At 41.6% G+C, this 19990-nt stretch overlaps 1 protein-coding gene and 2 pseudogenes across 6 annotated transcripts in view; 1 reads left to right on the forward strand and 2 right to left on the reverse strand.

The window, feature by feature from the left end:
* ZFP82 (ZFP82 zinc finger protein) overlaps positions 1–19990 on the forward strand; it is a 126634-nt gene that overhangs the window by 38811 nt on the left and 67833 nt on the right. For all 4 annotated transcript variants that reach the window (XM_080644794.1, XM_080644796.1, XM_080644797.1 and 1 more), the window contains exon 4: positions 1393–1485. In XM_080644794.1, the coding sequence (XP_080500920.1) occupies positions 1393–1485 (93 nt within the window). The remainder of the gene's footprint in view (positions 1–1392; positions 1486–19990) is intronic.
* LOC308235251 (obg-like ATPase 1) lies at positions 5499–8381 on the reverse strand (annotated as a pseudogene). Its single transcript has 3 exons — positions 8358–8381; positions 6378–6960; positions 5499–6122 (listed from the first exon to the last, which is right to left on the reverse strand). The product of its transcript is annotated as an obg-like ATPase 1 (transcript).
* On the reverse strand, positions 18369–19942 carry LOC308235252 (ornithine decarboxylase-like; annotated as a pseudogene). The gene is made up of 2 exons: positions 19596–19942; positions 18369–19373 (listed from the first exon to the last, which is right to left on the reverse strand). The product of its transcript is annotated as an ornithine decarboxylase-like (transcript).

The raw sequence follows: 19990 nt of genomic DNA on the forward strand, positions 1-19990 counted from the left end.
TGCCTGGCCCTTGGCAATCTGACTGAAACTCAATAGGGTGGAGCCCTAAGAAGTTTGGTGTGCAAGGCCTCTGTCTTGGTTTTGTACCTTTAATGTTCCTGCTCTGAGCTGCTCTCCCTCCCCCCCCCCCCCCCTCGGAACTGCAGTCAGTGGGTTTATTCAGGACCTGGCTGGGTTGAGTCTTCATGTTAGGGGTAGTGCCTGTAACTTGGGCGGGGGGAGGGGAGAAGGGGAGAGTTTGACCTCTCCTTCCCAAGGTTGATCTGGCTGACCTCAATGGGGAGTTTGGTTCTGGTTCTCTGTAATGCAGTCGAAGGGCCCAGGATATGCCCGCTTATCACTTGAACAGAAGCCCACCCCAGAGACCCAATATTAATACCTCAGTTCTGCCTGGTTCCCTGGCTCCACCTTGCTGCCCTACCAAGTAGGAGGGGGTAAAATATAAATTTTAAAAAGCAGCCTTTCTTGGCATTCCAATCTTTCTGCATGGCTGGCCTCCACGGGATGAGACCTCCACCCAGACTCCAAATGGACCAAATGTTTGAATCCTCCGCATGGTCAGACTGAGCATTACAGATGCAGACTTCTAGTCCAGTGCTGCTCCCCTTTGTTTTAGATCCCATCAGGACAGGGCAGACTCAGCAGTTCTGCAGGTGTGGGGAGGGGCATTGCCTGTGCACTCGAGGTGGGCAAGACCAATCCTCTTTCCCAAGCCACACTGTTCAACCCCCATCTGGCTCTCTGTCCAAAGTTCTTCCAGTTAATAAAGGATCCCTCAGAGTTACTTCTGGGTGTATGGATCAGACCCTTCTGCTGGCCCTGGGCTTCTGTGTGGCCCCTCCTGCAGATAAAGATCAGAGTGAACTTCCCAGGCTGGTGTTGTACCAAAGAAATTGTTCTTTCCCTGGGATGGTGGGTGCTGAGTCTCCCCGTTGGACTGATCCTAACTGATTCCCACTGCCTGATGCTCTGGATTGGGGGTCTCAGAGTGGGGCTGAGATCCCAGGCTCCCAGGGAAAGGGGCTCTGCTGCTGCAAAATTCCTCCTGAGCTGTGGGAGTTGGCTCACCCTCTTGGTGTCTCCTCCGTGCACCCTGCTCTCAGTATTTCAGGTCAGCTATACTTAACTGGTTTTTCAAGCCAATTGCTCTGCAGTTTAGCTGTAAGTCCCATTTGATGTTACAAACAAGCAGACAGAGCCCCTGGCTACTCTGCAGCCATCTTGGAATTCCCCCCAATATAAATGTTTTTAAACCATCTTGCCACTCTTTATCTTATAGGCTTCATTACTTGCCATTTGACTTGTAGACAAATTTAATCAAGGCTAAATCAAAGTAATTTTGAATTTATTTTTTTATATAATATCACTTTACATATTTTTTCTTCTAACCAGGAAGCTTCATTTCTAAACCAGATGTGATTTCCTTATTGGAGCAAGGAAAAGAGCCCTGGAAAGTTGTGAGGAAAGAAAGAATATTACATTCAGGTGAGTAAGAACCAATTGGGTAGGGGAACCCATTACTAGAGAAAACTGCTCAACTACTTAGGGAAGAGGCACACCCTTCTGATGTTTAGAAAGTCCTCTTTAAAGGTTCGTGGCCTGAAGAAAAAAGATCTGAGACCTGGGGAGCAAATTATGGTCTTAGCTGGGGATACTAATAGAACTACTTCTTTATCTCATTTACTATTCTTTTTTTTTTTTCCTCCAGTTTTCCTACCCTTTGAAAAGGGGGTGAGGGATAGAGAGGTGCTCTCTTTGTTTTCTGTTGACAGCCATTCTATCTACCTTCATATAAGGAAGAAACATGAATTTGATAGACTATAGGGAGAATGATTCTATGGTGTAGCTTCTACCTCTATTTTCATCTCCTTTGAACCTCTTGTTTAAAAAATATTCTTAAATTCCTTTAAATAAAGACATATATATGTTATCATTTTGTATTTTGCCCTTCATATATTCAGGTCTCTAGCTGAGGAGACTCATTTTAGGCTAAAAGTTCATATTTTATAACAATAGGGCCATTTAAGTGCCCTATTTATAATAATATATCTTCTGGTTTACTTTCTACCAAAGGAAAGAAAAACATGTTTTGTTTTGTTTTTTTCCCCCCCCAATTTCAACTTGTTTTCTTATTCATATTTAGGTAATTGAATGACACTTACAACTATTAATACTAACAAAAAAACAATAAAATGCAGAGGTTCCAAGTGAATAAGATAATATCAGTTTAGTTAGGAAACATTTAGCCAAAATAACAATTGTTGACTCATTGTTAGACATCTTAAACAAGATCATTTTTTCTCTTCTTTTGTTTCTTTCTTCCTTTAAGTAAATTTTATTGAAATATGAAATGCATACAGAAAGGTGGACAAATGAGGAAAGGCTTTTTTGAGGAGGTAATATATAAAGAAAGACATGAAGTAAGACTGAAGCCATGTGACTCTCTAAGAGAAGAACATTTAAAGCAGATAGAAAAGACCTAAGGAAGAAATTAGCTTTACATGTTTGAGTACTAACAAGAAAGCTATTCTGGCTAAAACAGGTGGAAAAGGAAAGGAAAGTAGTAAGAGATAAGATCAGAGTTAGGCAAGGGCCATATAACATAATCATTAAGATAAATTGGAAGCTATAGTGTGCTTTGTATTCTAAAATGATCCCTTTGGTTGAGTACAAAAGCTGGAAGGACCATTATAGAGGCAATTTCAGCTGTTTAGACTAGAAGTAATGATGGTTTGGAAAAGAAAGGCAATGATAGGAAGTAGTAAGAAGCTATTAGAAATGGTGATGGAAGGAGACTTGACTTGGAGTGGTAAACACACAATACAATATGCAGATGACATTTAAAAAAAAGCTGTTAGTCTAATATACATATGAAGGTGGCACCAAAAAAGAACATGGTAACAGGATTATAAGTGGAGTGATATCAAAGGAGCAGCTAAGGGTGTTAACTTAAACAACTGTGTGGGGAAGATAGGCAGAGCAAATTGGAAGATAGACTTAAGAGTTTCTGTTTGGATATTTTAAGTTTGAAATGTCTATTATTCTTCCAGTTTGAGATGTTGAGTAGGCAACTGAATATGTGTACCTGGAGTTCAGGGAAAGTTGAACTGGGTGTTTTTACTTTATTATTGGAATTTAAATTCATGGGTCTGAATGTGATAACCTAAGGAAGGCATGCTGATAGAAGAAAGCAGATAGGATTGATTCATGGAGCACTCTAACATTTAGATTTTTGAAAGAGGGACAGCAAAGGAGATGGAAAAGGAACAGCCCCTGATATAAAATAAAAACAAAAGAAAATGTTTCAAAATTTGAAGAATAGAAAATGAGGACTGAGAATTGACCCCAGGTTCTGGCAAGATGGAAAATGCTGGTGACCTTATCAAGAGTGATTTTAGTGGAGTCAGGGTGACAAATGTGATTGAAATGACTAATGTAAAAAGCGTAGCTGAGGCAGTGATAAGAATGAATATAAGACAACTTTTTGGAGGAATTATTTATGAAGGGAAGCTGGGAAATATGGGTTATAAGTTGTGTAATTTATGGTAGGAAATTTTAGAATATGTTTGTGTGCTCGTGGGAATGATTCTATAGGTGGGGAAAATTCATGCAGTAGAGAAAGCATAATTGTGAAAGCAGTGTCCTTGAAGTGGGGGTGGATGAAGGAGATAGAATCTGGAATCAAGGGAGAATAAACGGGGGAAAAATGTACCTAGGAATGCAAGTAAGTTGGTCAGGGTGGTGGAAAGAAGACAGCATATTTTATCATTGCTATTTCCTCAGTGAAATAAGAAAGATGATCATGACTAGAATGTGAGGATTGCTCAGTGTGGGCTTCTTAAGGATGTGATTAAAATTGGTTCTCAGAAGTACAGTTCCTTGAATGTCAGGTTTTATTATTTTCAGATCTTTGTACACTGTCGCCAGTATTGAAATATAAATAGTGTATCTATGACCCAAATCTATATCCCAGACCTTCTTGTGTCAACAAAGTGTCAATGTAAGAAAAGTCCAACCTTTTGAGAATTTTTATGAGTTTATTTGAGCCCAAACTGACAACAATGGTAGGAAGCAAGAAGATCTCAAAAGCTTCAGAGAATGAGTTTTGCAGTTTCTTTTATACATTTAGAATTAAGGAGGGAATGTAAGGAAGATTACATGAAGGTTGGAGAAAGCAAGGTACGGGATAGTTAAGATTATGTGTTCCCTTGAAGGCTCTGGAAGAGGATTACTTCTGGCATTTCAAAGGTGTGTTAACCTAGACGCACAAGATGAACAATGGACAGGGCTTTCTTAAAAACCTTTCACTAAAAGTTATAGGCATGAGGTGTGGTTACCCAACATGACCTGCCCAGTTAGGAATTTATGATCAGATCACCATGTTAGATTATTTTTGGTTAGACTTATTATAGTCCATAAAAGCAAGGTGGTTAAAAATAAATGCCCAATCAAACTACTAGTAGGTAATAATAAGTCCAGGTGACTTATGAGGCATTTTCCATTTAATAAAAGCTGGTTCTCTCCATGCAAAGGGGGAATTGCACTTGTGATTTTTCATATTTATATTTTTTAAGCTGATTAAAGAAAGGGGTTAAATTTTTTCTGTATTCTCATCAGCAATCTATCATAGAATGGAAATTCTTTGATCCAACAGAATTGGGACTGGTATTTGGTTTTATTAATGCATAAAAATGAGTTACTGTAAAAGTATTATTTTAACTCTCAATATTCAAATATATGTCTATTTGCCAATACTTTTGATGTGTTCAAGCCTTCCTTTTATTGTGTTTTGTGTTTAACTTTTTATCTACACCACATACATTATGCAGAGCCTTATTTCTATTTTTAAGTCAAACAAAAATGAAACTTGCAATATGAGTGCAGAATACTTATGGATACAGAATACTTATGATGGAGATTAATGAAGTATCATGAGAGTAATATGGTTCCTGAAAAGCTTCTACAATTTGGAGGGGGGCCTTAATCATGTGAAAAGCAAAAAGTTCACAGTAGTGAACTTGCATTTCATCAGAGGTACACAGTATTTAAAATTTTTTCAATCTTCACCTGAGTATATTTAGAGAAAGTGGAAAGGAGGGAAAGATAGATAGAGAGAGAGAGAAACATCGATGTAAGAGAGACACATCGATTAGTTGCTTCCCACATGCGCCCCTACTGGGACTGGGGATGAACCTGCAACTCAGATATGTGCCCTTGACTGGAAATGGAACCCGAGACTCTTCACTGCATGGGCCAACTACTTAGAAACACTAGACAGGGCCACAGTATTTTAACTTAAAAACAAATATGAATAATTCTATTTGTAAAAGATTTCCATTACCCCCAACTTTGTTTATCCCTTCAGTTTTCAGAAAATTTAGTTTTCTGAAATAATTTTATACATTTAGAATTAAGGAGGGAACATACTAGTAAGGAAGATTAATTTTCTGAAAAAAATGCCTTTTGGAAATTGTATATTTAGCTGAGTACTAACAATTTTATTTCTTTTTTGATTGCGGAGGTGTATTTAATTTGAAGAAGATAATATCTCCATCTTCAACAATATAATTTCTGCCTTATTGTCTGTACATTCCAGTAGTCTTTACCACATTTTCAGAATCTTCCTTTTTAAAATCCTTGTATTTCATTACTTCAGCCATAATGAATCCTTTTTCAAAATTTGTGTGATTCTTTACTGCAGCTTGAGGAACATTCGTCGTTTCCTGATGATCTATGCAGGCATTTCATTTGGGCCTGCAGAGAAAAAGTCTTCTAGTTGGAATGCGCAAACCCAGCCTTAATGATTTTTGGCAAAGCACTCTGTGTCATGTTCACTTCCAGATACTTCTGCTTCTCCTCAGCTTTCAATTCTTGCATCTTGAGTTCCAAGGCCCCACTGAAAGGAATGCCCAAGGCACTTGAGTCATACTTGTCCACCCACTCTTTAATTTTTATCAACCATTTGTTTTCTTTCTAATGTAATATTTTTCAGAAAGATTAACCAAGTAGACAGTTGGTTTTGAAGTCATAAATAAATGTTTATTCAGCACTTCAATCTGTCATTCCAATCATGATAGAATTGAACAGATTTTTTTAAAAAAAATCTATAACCCAGGATTTGACTTTGCAACATTGTCATATTCAGGTTTTAGTTTTGTTTTTGTTGTTTATATGTTTTTATTGGTTTCAGAGAGAGAAAGGGAAGGGGAGAGAGATAGAAACATCAGTGATGAGAGAAAATCATCAATCGGTAGCCTCCTCAACATAGGGGGTTGTGGGAGGCGGGGTGGTCGAGCTGACAACCAGGGCATGTGCCCTGATTGGGAATCAAACTGTGACTTCCTGGTTCATAGGTTAATGCTCAACCACTGAGCCACACCAGCTGGGCTGGTTTTATTTTTGTATCTCCTCCTCTCACAGCCACTTTTTCTAGTTTATAATGGGCCCAATCATTTCCTCATCTTTAAGCTGCAGCTCTTCATTTATTATTTCTATATCTCGAATAGGAACTACACTTCCTTCAACATATGTGAACTCATCATCTTCAAAAGCAAGTGTTAGATGAAAGATTCCATCACAGCCATTAATATGAGATAAAAAGGCATTTCCCAGGCCTTGTCCATTGTGAGCTGCTTTTACAAGACTAGCAATATACAGTACATTTAGAAAGGCAGGAATTTTGCTTGCTGGTTTGTGGTACTGGCAAAGAAAATCAAGTCTTTAGATGAGGACCTATATTGCAGAATGAGAAATTTTCTCCTGAAGCCTGACTATGATTAATACATTGAAGAAGGCAGATTTACCAACATTTGGCAATCCAACGATACCAATTTTCAAGGAGATTCCAAATCTTCCAATGATTGGGGGTGGTTTAATTCCATCACCTCCCTTTTTTATGGGTATTATGCTCCAGCAAGTGATGACTCTGGCATGCCAGAGGCAGCTCCATATGGGTCCTACCTGCAGTGGAAGGTAGGGAAAAAGGAGGAGAGAATGCAGGAGCAGCAAGCATGGTGGCCACCTTGGTCAAATGGGAACGGACACTTAATTTTTAACAGCTGTGATTTTTAGCAGTGTATTTATGACCAGTTATTTTCATAAACTCATTCTTTTCTCATAGTTACTCATGAGTTTACATATTAATTAATTAAATTAGATACTTTCAGGGGGGAAAAAAGTTAAACTTGACTAACTTGTGAGGCAGGAGTGCCTTGTCAGTTGGATCTGTAGATGTGGCTATAACCCCAGGACGTGATCAGACACTGGCCTTTCTTTCATGCCCTAACCCCCCTGAGTATTGCCTAGTTTGGAGACAGACAATAGTAGTTTCTATCTGGCCTAAGGAAACTAATCTGGAGGATTCAATATACCCAGCCATATTGAACACAGTATAGAGGTGTTCTCTCTTTTCCGCGTCCAGCACGGAAAAGGAACAGGTCCGGTTCCTGAGTGGAGGAGCTGGGGATTAAGAAATAAAAGAAAGAAAGAGACCAGATAGAAAGATAGAAACAAAGCTGGGAGCCAGGTGGGACGCCATCCTCTCTGATGGAGAGGCAGCGACCCCGGAGCCCACACAGCCCATTTATTTTATACCCCCAAATACCAGGAAGTATCACCAAAACTTAGGATCAAAGGAGCTTATTTGCATTCTTGAGTAGGCCCTAGTATTCCTGGTGCTTGCCTGGATTTACATATCAAAGCCCACTCCCTGGCACCTGGACAAAGGTAAAAAGTCAGTACTGATAACGCCCCCCACCTCTTTGGGGAGGGCATAACCTAGACGCGGCTCTGCCAGTCGCCTCGGGCTCAGCTGACAACAATTTAAAGAATGCCCATGTGCCTTCCCAGGCAGCCCTCTACACACAGTATATACCTGTTGTTAGCCATTCTATCCACAACTGCTCAATTTTACAAATGAACACCCCTTGGTAAGCCACGTTTACCTTGGGCAGAGTAATCTCCCTCTTGTGATTTGGAAAAATCTATTGCCAAATGCATCAAGAATGTTTTAGAATTTTCCTCCCAAAGGTTATGTATATATTTTAAATTTACTCTTTTTATTACTATCATGTCTGGGATCTTTTTATCTCCATTATATTTTATTAGAGGCCCAGTGCATGAAAATTGTGCATGGTAGGTGGTGTCCCTCAGCCCGGCCTGCACCCTCTCCAATTTGGGACCGCTCAGGAGATGTCTCCTGTGGGATTGAGCCTAAACTGGCAGTCTGACATCCCTCTCACAATCCAGGATCGCTGGCTCCTAACCACTCGCCTGCCTGCCTGATCACCACCTAACTGCTCCCCTGCTGGCCTGATGCCCCCCAACTGCCCTCCCCTGCTGGCCTGATCGCCCCTAACCCCCTCTGCTTCGGTCCCCACCATCGTGGCTTTGTCCGGAAGGAAGTCGGACGTCCGGGAGATGGCCGGTCACCCAGTCAAATTAGCATATTACCCTTTTATTAGTATAGATTGTTAAATATATATAAAAGGTTATTTTATATTTTAATTTTATATCCTACTACTTTACTTTATTCTGTTACTGTTTATATTATTTAAACTGTTAAGTTTTCCAGTTATGTAGTTATATCATCTGCAAATAGGAGTATCTCCTTTAAAATTCCTTTTTTTTGGTTGCTGTTTTATTTTTTTATTCAATTTATTGGGGTGACATCTATACTAATAAAGAGCTAATATGCTAATGGTAGGGACACCATAATGGGTAACAATAAGGTCATTAGCATATTAGCTGGGGCATTGCTCCGGAGATGGGGTGGAAGTGGGGAGGCGCCCAGAGGAGGCGGGACCATCCCATGCTGGGGAGGACAGGGGTGAGAGCCCATAGCGCCCCCCTCACCAGTCCTTTGCCACCCACCACTTGCACTCTGAGTGCCCCGTGGCCCACCTGCCAGGGGAAGGAGCACAGCGCAGCAAGCAGGAGCCTTCCATGCTCTCCTCTGGCACCATGATGGGGTGGAGCCGCTGTGTTGCTCCGGAGACTGGGTGGAAATGGGGAGGTGCCCAGAGAAGGTGGGACCAGCCCCAGGCGACTCGAGGGATTGAGGGTGGGGCTTGAAGTGGCCAGAGAAGGCCAGAGGGTTTGGGGGCTGGGCCAGGCGCACTGGAGCTCTGTGTGGACAGGTTCGGGTGTCAAGGCAGGGCTGCAGGTGGGTGGGCGGAGCCACGTGATTTCATGTGCTGGGCTCCTAGTTTGGTTAATGTTTTCCCCATGGCTGTACGATCTGCTTTCCTACCAGCAGTGCATGAGGGTTCCCTTTTTTCCACATCTTCTACAACAGTTGTGTGTTAATTTATTGATAATATTGTGGTTTACATGTGCATTTCTCTTGATGATTAGTGGCATTGAGCATCTTCATATTTTTATTGGCCATCTGTATGTCCTCTTTGGCAAAGTGTCTATTCATATCCTTTGCCCATTTTTTAACTGTATTATTGTTTTTGTGGTGTTGAATTGTATAAGTTATTTATAAATTTTGGATAGTAACTTCTTATCAGATGTATCATGGGCGAATATGTTTTCCCATTGAGTGGGCTGTCTTTTCAATTTGTTAATGGTTTCCTTTATGGTGGAAAAACTTTTTAGTTAGATGTAGTCCCATTTGTTTATTTTTTCTTTTGTTTCCCTTGCCCTAGGATATATATATCAGAAAAAATATTTCTGTAAGAAATGTTCAAGATTTTATTGACTATTCTTCTAGAAGACTTATGGTTTTACAGCTTACATTTAAGTCTTTAATTCATTTTGTTTATACTTGTGCCTGGTGTGTAAAAAGGTGGTCTACTTTTATTTTTTTTACACATATCTGCCCAATTTCCCACACAATTTATTGAATTGAATAGACTGTCTTTACCCAACTGTATGTTCTTGCTTCCTTTGTAAAATATTAATTGACCATAAAGGTGTGGGTTTATTTCTTGGCTCTCTATTCTGTTTTATTGATCTATATATCTGTTTTTATGCCAGTACCATGTTGCTTTGTTTACTATGGCCTTGTAGTATAGTTTGATGTCAGGTAGTGTGAGTCCTCCAGCTTTCTTCTTCTTTACTATGTTTAGGTATGTTCACTCTATTCTCATTCTGCCGAGAGATTTTATCATAAACTGGAGGCCTGGTGCACGAAATTCATGCATTGTGGGGGCAGGGTGCCCCTCAGCTTGGCCTGCACCCTCTCCAATCTAGGACATCCTTCTCACAAGCCGGGACCGCTGGCTCCTAACCATTCGTCTGTCTGCCTGCCTGCCTGCCTGATCACCCCTAACCACCTCTGCCTGCCTGCCTGATCACCCCTAACCGCCTCTGCCTGCCAGCCTGATCACCCCCTAACCACTCCCCTGCCGGCCTGATGGCCCCCAACTGCCCTTCCCTGCTGGCCTGATGGCCCCCAACTACCCTCCCCTGCTGGCCTGATTGCCCCCTAACTGCCCTTCTCTGCTGGCCTGATCTTGCCCCTAACTGTTTGCTCCTTTGCACCAGCCTGATTGCACCCCTAACTGCTTGCTACCCCATGCCAGCCTGATCTCACCCCTAACTGCTTGCTCCCCCGCTGGCCTGATTACCCCTAACTGCTTATTCCCCTGCTAGCCTGATCGCCTCTAACCGCCTCTGCCTTGGCCCCCACCACTGTGGCTTTTTCCAGAAGGAAGTCGTACATCTGGAAGATGTCCGGTCAATCCGGTCTAATTAGCATATTACCCATTTATTAGTATAGATGGGTGCTGAGTTTTATCAGATGCTTTTTCTGTACCTATTGATACAATCATGTGATTTTTACCTTTTATTTTGTTTATGAGGTATATAACTTTTATTTGTGAATATTACATCCCAGGAATAAATCCCACTTGATCATGGAGTATGATTTTCTTAAGGTATGGCTGCATCGGTTTGCTAATATTTTGTTGAGAATTTTAACATCTATGTTCATCAGGGATATCGGCTTATCATTTTCTTTCTTGTTAAAAAAAAAAAAAGGCATTTTTATTGACTTCAGAGAAGAAAGGAGAAGGAGAGAGAGATAGAAACATCAATGATGAGAGAATCATCTATTGGCTGCCTCCTACATGCCCCCAACTGGGGATTGAATCCACAACCTGGGCATGTGTCCTGATTGGGAATTAACCATGACCTCCTGGTTCATGGGTTGACGTTCAACCACTGACCCACACTGGCCAGGCTCATTTTCTTTCTTTATAGTGTCTTTATGTAGGTTTTGAAATTAGGATAATTTGGGCCTCATAAAATGAGCTTGTGTCTTTCTTCCTCTTTAATTTTTTGAAATAGTTTCAAAAGAATAGGTATTCATTCTTTGAATGTTTGGTAAAATTCACCTGAGAAGCCATTCATTCTAGGACATTGGTCTGTTGAGAGTTTTTAAAATTACTGCTTTAATTTTCTTAGCTATAATTGGTCTATTCATATTTCCTGATTCTTCCTGATTCAGTTTTGGAAGGTTGTATCTTTCTAGCTATTTTTTTTATATAGTTCCAATTGTCCAATTTTTGGGGATGTAGTTGTTTATAATATTTTCTTACAATCCTTTGTATTTCTGTGCTTTTCATTTGTTACTTCTCTTTTATTTCTGATTTTATTTATTTGGGTCCTCTCTCTTTTTTTCTTTATGGGTCTGGTTAAATGTTTATCAATCTTATTTATCTTTTCCAAGAACCAGTACTTGGTTTTTATTTTTATTTATTTATTTTCTTCATAAAAATGTGTTTTATTTAATGACCAAGTACACAAATACAAACACACACATTCACACACATATAATTAAAACAATATTGACTCTTACTAGGTAGGATGCATTGAGAATGTTCTGCTCTATGTTCTTTCATTAAAAAAAAAAAAGCGAGTTACCACTTAGTAAATTTTGCACACAACAAATATGTTACAACACATAACAGCTCTAGAGTAATACTAACTTATAATTTTGGGGAAATTTATAGTCTTCCTCCTTCTTAGAATTAGCCCACAAGAGTACTCTGTACTCAGAGAAAACAAAAATTAACAGCCTTGTTACCATATGTCCAGCCTCGACATGGTGGGAGCTTTCACTGTGCTTAAATCACCTACTTTCCTGGGCCCAAAACTGACGGGGTGACTTGCAACTATGTGTGTACTGCACATTTTATCTAACAGTCCTTTTTATATATGCTATCCTCACAACAACCTTGTGAAGTTGGCAGGGAAAATATTATCAGATTTACTTTTCAGATGAAGTTAAGGCTCAGAGTGGTTAAGTGATTTTCCAGGTCTTCAAATATTTGGGAAGAGGCAGAGAGAATAAGAACCATTAACTTTTAGGTTGAGGCTCTTTTCTCTAAACTACAGACTCAGAGAGTACAATCTGACCTCATATATTTTTACCACTTAATCCTCCTTTTCTTATTGTTGACTCAAGTTTTTATAGGACACAACAAAAGACATGATTCTAAACTTATCCTGCGAAGTTTATGCTTCTCTACCAATGAAAACTTATGGCCATAGGACATATATTCTTTGGGAAAGTACTGTGTCCTTAGCTTTAGTCTAAAGGAACATCTATACTAATAAAAGGGTAATATGCGAATTAGACCAGGTCGACAGGACATCTTCCGGTCATCCTGCATTCCTTCCAGACAAAGCCACAGTGGCGGGAGCTGAGGCAGACATGGTTAGAGGCGATAAGGCCAGCATGGGAGAGCAGTTAGGTGTGATCAGGCTGGCAGGGGGGAGCAGTTAGGGGCAATCAGGTCAGCAGGGGGAGTAGTAAGGGGTGATCAGGTCAGCAGGGGAGGGCAGTTTGTGATGATCAGGCCAGCAAGGGAGGGTAGTTAGGGGCGATCAGGCCAGCAGAAGAGGGCAGTTAGGGGTGATCAGGCTGGCAGGGGAGGACAGTTAGGAGCAATCAGGCAGGCAGGCAGAGCGGTTAGGGGCAATCAGGCAGGCAGGCAGGTGAGCAGTTAGGAGCCAGCGGTTCCATATTGCAAGTCAGACATCCCCCGAGTAGTCCTGGATTGGACAGGGTGCAGGTTGGACTAAGTGACCCCCCCCCCCATGCACTAATTTCATGCACTGGGCCTCTAATCCTATATAATAAAAACCTAATATGCAAATCGACCGAACGGCGAAATGACCAGTCGCTATGACACGCACTGACCACCAGGGGGCAGACACTCAATGCAGGAGCTTCCCCCAGCCCGAAGGCCCCAGGCCAGCCAAAGTGGGTGGGAGCAGGGGCCCCCGAGCTCCCTGCCAGTCATCCCACAGAGGGAGACAACCAGTGGCACCAGTGGGGGGCAGGGCTGGCTGGTGAGTGGGCAGTGCTGCCCCCTGATTGCTCTGAGGGAGGTGACCGGCAGCGGGGTTCAGGGCCAGCAAGTGGGCAGCACCAGGCCGCCTGCTAAGGCAGGTGCCAGCAGGGACCCCCCCCCAATCACCCTGCTCGCCAGTCGCCTCACAGAAGGAGGTGACTGGTGGCAGCAGTGGGGGGCAGAGCTGGCCAGTGGGCAGTGCCAGGCCACCAACCAAGATGGGTGCCAGCTGGGTCCCCCCAATCACCCTGCTGGTCACCCCACAGTACGGCCCTTATCATTGGCCAGGCCTAGGGACCCTACCCTATATATTGGGAACAATCTCTTAGATTTAAAAATTAAAACCTGGCAAGGCTACTCTAACACTGAAAAAATAGGATGATGCAGCGATGACATGCATGGACTCTGGCTTGCACATTTTGTGGTCAGCCCTGATTCTGACACTTATAACTGTGTGACGAAGCCAATTACTTAACTTCTCTCTGCTTCAGTTTTTCCACCCATAAGATGGGGGAAATGGTACTACTGCCTCAGAAGCTTTTACTTTTGTGACAGACTTCAACAGAGAGCTTTAATGCAGATGAGATTTGAGGCTTTTGAAGAAGATCGAAGTCTTGATGAAGTTATTCAAACTCAAATTTTGAATGAGTAATGATGGTAGGCCTCAGGGTCTTCAAAAACTTGTACTTGTTGCTTTCCCAAAGATCTAGGATTTGAATGCCACAATACAAAATGACTCATGTTTTTGTCCATTGATGGTCTTTGTATTTTTTTTAAATGAAGTCCATGTGAGAGTCCATGGATATCAGTGTTCTGCAAAACTGTCGGGGATCCAAGGTTCCAGGTGGACAAGAGAAGCTCCTCCCTCCCCATCACTATACCCTCCACACCCCCAGTACTTGGTTTTTAGACTCTATTTTATTTTATTTTTACACTAGAGGCCTGGTGCATGAATTTGTGCACCAGTGGGGTCCCTCGGCCTGGCCTGTGGAATCAGGTTGAAACCAGCTCTCCAACATCCCCTGAGGGGTCCCGGATTGCAAGAGGGCACAGGCCAGGCTGAGGAACCCCACCGGTGCACGATTGGGACTGGGGAGGGACATGGGAGGTTGGCCAGCTGGGGAGGGACAGTGGGAGGGCTTTAGGGCATGTCTGGCCTGTCTTGCTCAGTCCTGATCAGCCAGACCCCAGCAGCAAGATAACCTACCGGTCAGAGCGTCTGCCCCCTGGTGGTCAGTGCACATCATAGTGACTGGTTGGCCAGTTGACTGTCTTCCCCCTGGTGGTCAGTGCATGTCATAGTGAGCGGTTGAGCAACCTTAGTATATCATTAGCATACTAGAGGCCCGGTGCATGAAATTCGTGCATGGGGGGGTGGTGTCCCTCAGCCTAGCCTGCACCGTCTCCAATCTGGAATCCCTCTCACAATCCAGGACTGCTGGCTCCCAACCACTTGCCTGCCTGCCTGCTTGATTGACCCTAACCGCTTCTGCCTGACAGCCTGATCACTCCCTAACCACTCCCCTGCCAGCCTGATCGATGCCTAACTGCTCCCCTGCCGGCCCTATTGCCCCTAACTGTCCTCCTCTGCAGGCCTGGTCACCCCCAACTGCCCTCCCCTGTTGGCCTGGTCACCCCTAACTGCCCTCCCTTGCCAACCTGGTTGCCCCTAACTGCTCTCCCCTGCTGGCCTGGTAGCCCCCAACTGCCCTCCCCTGCTGGCCTGGTCACCCCCCAACTGCCCTCCCCTGCAGGCCTGGTGCCCCCCAACTGTCCTCCCCTGCAGGCCTGGTCACCCCCAACTGCCCTCCCCTGACAGCCTGGTCACCCCTAACTGCCCTCCCCTGCAGGCCTGATTGCCCCCAACTGCCCTCCCTTGCAGGCCTGGTCCCTCCCAACTGCCCACCCCTGCTGGCCTGATCACCCACAACTGCCCTCCCCTACAGGCCATCTTGTGTCCACATGGGGGCAGCCATCTCGTGTGTTGGAGTGATGGTCAATTTGCATATTAGATAGGATGGGTTGCAGGTTTGTTACCTTGGCTTTGATTGGTTGAACGGATGACTGGACAACCCAATACTTAGCATATTAGGCTTTTTTTATATAGGATTCTCATTGAAGGATATTTTTTCCATTGATTTTTAGAGAGAGTGGAAAGGAGGGAGGAGAGAGAGAGAGAGAAACACCTTGATTGGCCTCTCCCCTGTGCACCCATGCCTGGGCCAGTGATAAAACTGAGGTATATGCCCTTGACTAGGAATCGAACCCATGACCCATTTTTTGGCCATTTTGTTTATTTTTGCTATGATCTTTATTATTCCCTGTCTTCTACTCATTTTTGGCTTTGTTGTTCTTTTTATAGTTTCTTTAAGTGTAAAGTTAGATGTTTGTTTGTTTTTGAGATTTTTCTTGTTTCTTGAGGTAGACCTGTAATGCTATGAATTTCCCTCTTAAGACTGCTTATGCTATATTATATACATTTGGGTTGTGTTCTCATTTTTATTTCTTTCAAGGTATCTTTTAATTTCTTCCTTGAACTTGTTAACCATTCATTGTTTAGTAACATTCTATTTAGCCTTTATTTCTTTGTGTAGTTTTCAATTTTTTCTTGTGATTGATTTTTTGTTTCATATCATTATGGTCAGAGAAGATGCTTGATATAATTTCAATCTTCTTAAATTTACTGAGACTTTTTTGTGTACTAATATGTGGTCTATCCTAGAAAATGTTCCATGTGCAAGGTCAAAAAATGTGTATTATGTTTTGGGGTGAAATGTTCTGAAGATACCATTTAAATTCCTTGGCTGGGGTTGCTAAGTGGTTAGAGCATCAGCCCACTAACAGGTTCAAGAGTATGTACCTGGGTTGTAGGTTTGTTCCCTTGGCCAGTTGGGGTATGTGAGGGAAGCAACCAATCAATGTATCTTTTTCACATTGATGTTTCTCTCTCTCTCTCTCTCTCTCTCTCTCTCTCTCTCTCTCTCTCATTCATTCACTCCCTGTTTCCCTTCCTTCTACTCTCTCTAAAAATTAATGGAAAATATATCCTTAGGTGAGGATTAACAACAATAAAAAAGATACCACTTAAAGTCATCTGTTGTAGTGTATCATTTAAGGCTGCTGTTTCCTTGTTGGTTTTCTGTCTGGAAGAGCTATCCATTGATGTAAATTGGGTGTTAAAATTCCCTACTATCACTGTATTACTGTTGATCACTCAAGATTGGCTTTATTTATATTTAGGTGCTCCTTTGTTGAATTGCATAGATGTTAACAAGGGTTAAATCTTTTTTTGGATTGCTCCCTTTATCATTATGGATTGTTCTTCTTTTTCTTTTATTATAGCCTTTCTTTTAAAGTCTATTTTGTCAGATATTTATATTGCTACCTCAGGTGTGTTTTTTTTTTCTTTTCATTTTCACTTGCATGAAATGTCTTTTTCCATTCCTTAATTTTTAGTATGTATGTATCTTTTGATCTGATGTGGGCCTCTTGTGGACAACATATATATGGGTCTTATTTTCTTATCCATTAAGCTACATTAATTGGAGCATTTAAGCCATTTACAGCTAAGGTGATTATTGATAGGTACGTACTTATTGCCATTTTATTCTTTATAACTATGTCCCTCTGTTTTTTTTTTTTTTTCCTTCTTAATGAAGACTCTTTAACATTTCTTGTAATACTGATTTGGTGGTAGTAAACTCCTTTAGTTTTTTCTGGTCTGGAATGATCTTTATTTTAATTTTAAGTGATAGCCTTGCTGGATAATGTAGTCTTGCTTATAGATCCTTGCTTTTCATCCATTTGAGTATTTCATGCCAATCTCTTCTGCCTGAAATGTTTCTGTTGAGAAATCACCAGATAGTCTTATGGGAGCTCCCTTGTAGATAACTAAATGTCATTTGCTTACTACTTTTGAGATTCTCTCTTTGTTTTTAACCCTTTCATTTTTATTATAATGTGTCTTGGTGTGGCCCTCTTGGGATTCATCTTGTTTGGGATTCACTATACTTCCTGGACTTGTATGTGTTTTTCCTTTACCAGGTTGGTGAAATTTTAAATCATTTCTTCAATAGATCCTTGATCCCTTGCTCTTTTCCTGCTGATACCTCTATGATGTGGATGTTACACTTCATGTTATCTTTAGGTCTCTTAAGTTATCTTCATTTAAAAAAAAATTCTTTTCCTTTTTGGTGCTTTGATTGGATGTTTTCTGCTACCTTGTCTTGTAAATTGCTGATTTGACCTATTGCTTCATCCAAACAATTGTTTATTCCTTCCATTCTCTTCTTCTCTTCAGACAGTGTTTTCTTCATTTCTGACTGGTTCAGTTATGGTTTCTCTGTCCTTTTTCATGCTCTCATTGAGTTTCTCAAATTTCAAGTTCAAGTTCTTTGAGGATTTTTATAACCATTTTTAAAAATTCTATATTTGGTAAATTGCTTGCCTCCTTTACATTTAACTTTTTCTGGAGATTTATCCTGTTCTTTTATTCAGGGCATGTTTCTTTGTCTTTTCATCTTGGCTACCTTTTTGTGTTTGTTACTATATATTAGGTAGATCTGCTTTATCTTTCATTCTTGATAGGGTGGCGTTTTGTGTAGATGCTTTATGGGATCCAATGGCACAGTCTCCTTGATCATATGAGCTGGATGCTCCAGGAATGTTCCTTGTGTGGAGTGTGTGCATCCTCCTATTGTAATTATGTCTTTATTTATTTATTTGTTTATGTTCTAGGTACTTTATTGTTAAAACAGGCCACAACACTAAGCTTTGGCTTGTTCTGCCAATGTACAAGCTAAAAATGCTTGCTTAGCAGTTGAGGGGCACTCTGTAGTAGCACGTTTGAAAATTCAATAAAAATCCATATAAAGCAGATATTCAAATAGTTTCCATAGGAACACAGATTAGTGTGACCCCATTGCCTAGGCCTTCCACATCGTTCAATCTGTGCCAACCCTACTTACAAAGACATTTAAAAACTAGCAATAATTAAGTTAAATGGTCCCCCCAAATCCCTTAAGGCAAGCTATACTCACATAACAGCTACAGTAATGGCATCTACATATTAATACAAGCTGAAGCGCAGGGTGCTGGTTGGCGTTTCATCCCACTCTCCCAGGTACAAAAAATAGGCAGAGTGCTGATGTTCTGCTCCTCCACCTCAGGTGGAAGTCATGGTTCTGAACTTGCTGCATCAGTTGCCATGTTGGTCCTGACATCACAGATAATCAGCCAGCCTCTGGAATCCATTGAAAGTAGAAGTAGAAGCAACAATGTAAGCACCCAATTTTTAAAGAGCATCCAGTTTCCCACATGCATCTCAGGCAAGCCAAAGCGCTCCACAATGTGATCAAGGCCATCACATGTTGATCCCCATATGCTGGATGATAATACTTCTCATCTGGTTTGGCCTCTTCTGCAGAAGGGGCTTCACGTATGCATGATCATCATAGAGGATGCAACTAAATATCCATATACTCCATCATTTCACATAATACATAAGGAGTTTTTCTCATCATCGTTATCAGAGCCTGTTTGTTCCTTTAATACCAGTTTTTTTGTCAATATTAACTGCAAGTGTGAAAGCTGATGCAACATAGTATCTTCCTGCCTCAGCTATGAGTGTTACTCCTGAGTCTGACTTGTCAAGGGCTGGATTGAATACACTGGAAATCTCTTCAAATTTAAGCTTTGCATATTCAGATCCAGGAAAGTCACCACCAATATCAAGCAGATGCATGTTGAAACCAACCTCAGCTCCCATGTCAAAGACACAGTGGGCATCAGAGATGGCCTACATGAAGTTCTCAGAATTGGTACAGCCACTTCCCATGTGGAAACTGACACCAATGACATCTTTTGCCCATTCCAAAAGAAACCTGTTGGTTTTGAATGTGGTACCAAATTTAACACTGAGACAACAGACCACTTTGGAACTGTCAGTGGCAATCTGCAAGACCAACTTTGCCTGTAGATGTTCCCTGGCAACTTTCATCAACTTGACTTCACTATTGAAAGTCATCATCTGGACTCCACCATTAACAGCATATTTAATCTGAGATACTTTAAAAAATATGTTTTATTGATTTCAGAGAGAGGAAGGGAGAGGGATAGAAACATCAATGATGAGAATCATCTATCGGCTGCCTTCTGCACGCCGCCTACTGGGGATTGAGCCTGCAATCTGGGTATGTGCCCTTGACTGGAATTGAACCTGGGACCTTTTAGTCCACAGGTTGACACTCTATCCACTGGGCCAATCCAGCCAGGGCAAATCTGAGATACTTTTTTTTAAGGATTTGCATAGATCATTCTCTCTGGAGGCACCCCAAGTGTCTGCACCAATTGTATTTCAGTCTTGCTAGCACAGTGAAATCCCTTCCTGATGGCAGCTAGGGTCTTCACTATGTTCTGCTGTCATTGCATTTGACTGCATAAAAGGGGGTGATCCAAGGAAGAGCTTTTAACCATTTCAGATGTTTCTTTAGAATATTTCCCAGGTCTGTAAAATAGAAGGCATCCTTATCATCGGAAGAAGAGACTTCATTAATTTTTTGGTTCAGCATGTCCTTGGCAGTAAAGCCCTCATTGAGGAAATGGCATTCAAATTCTTCATTACCAACATTGTTCATGGTTTCTAGATGTTCTGAAATGCAACGAAAAGGAAAAGGAAGAGATGG

Source organism: Plecotus auritus (genome assembly GCF_963455305.1).
Source record: "Plecotus auritus genome assembly, chromosome: 10".
Classification (NCBI taxonomy): Eukaryota; Metazoa; Chordata; class Mammalia; order Chiroptera; family Vespertilionidae; genus Plecotus; species Plecotus auritus.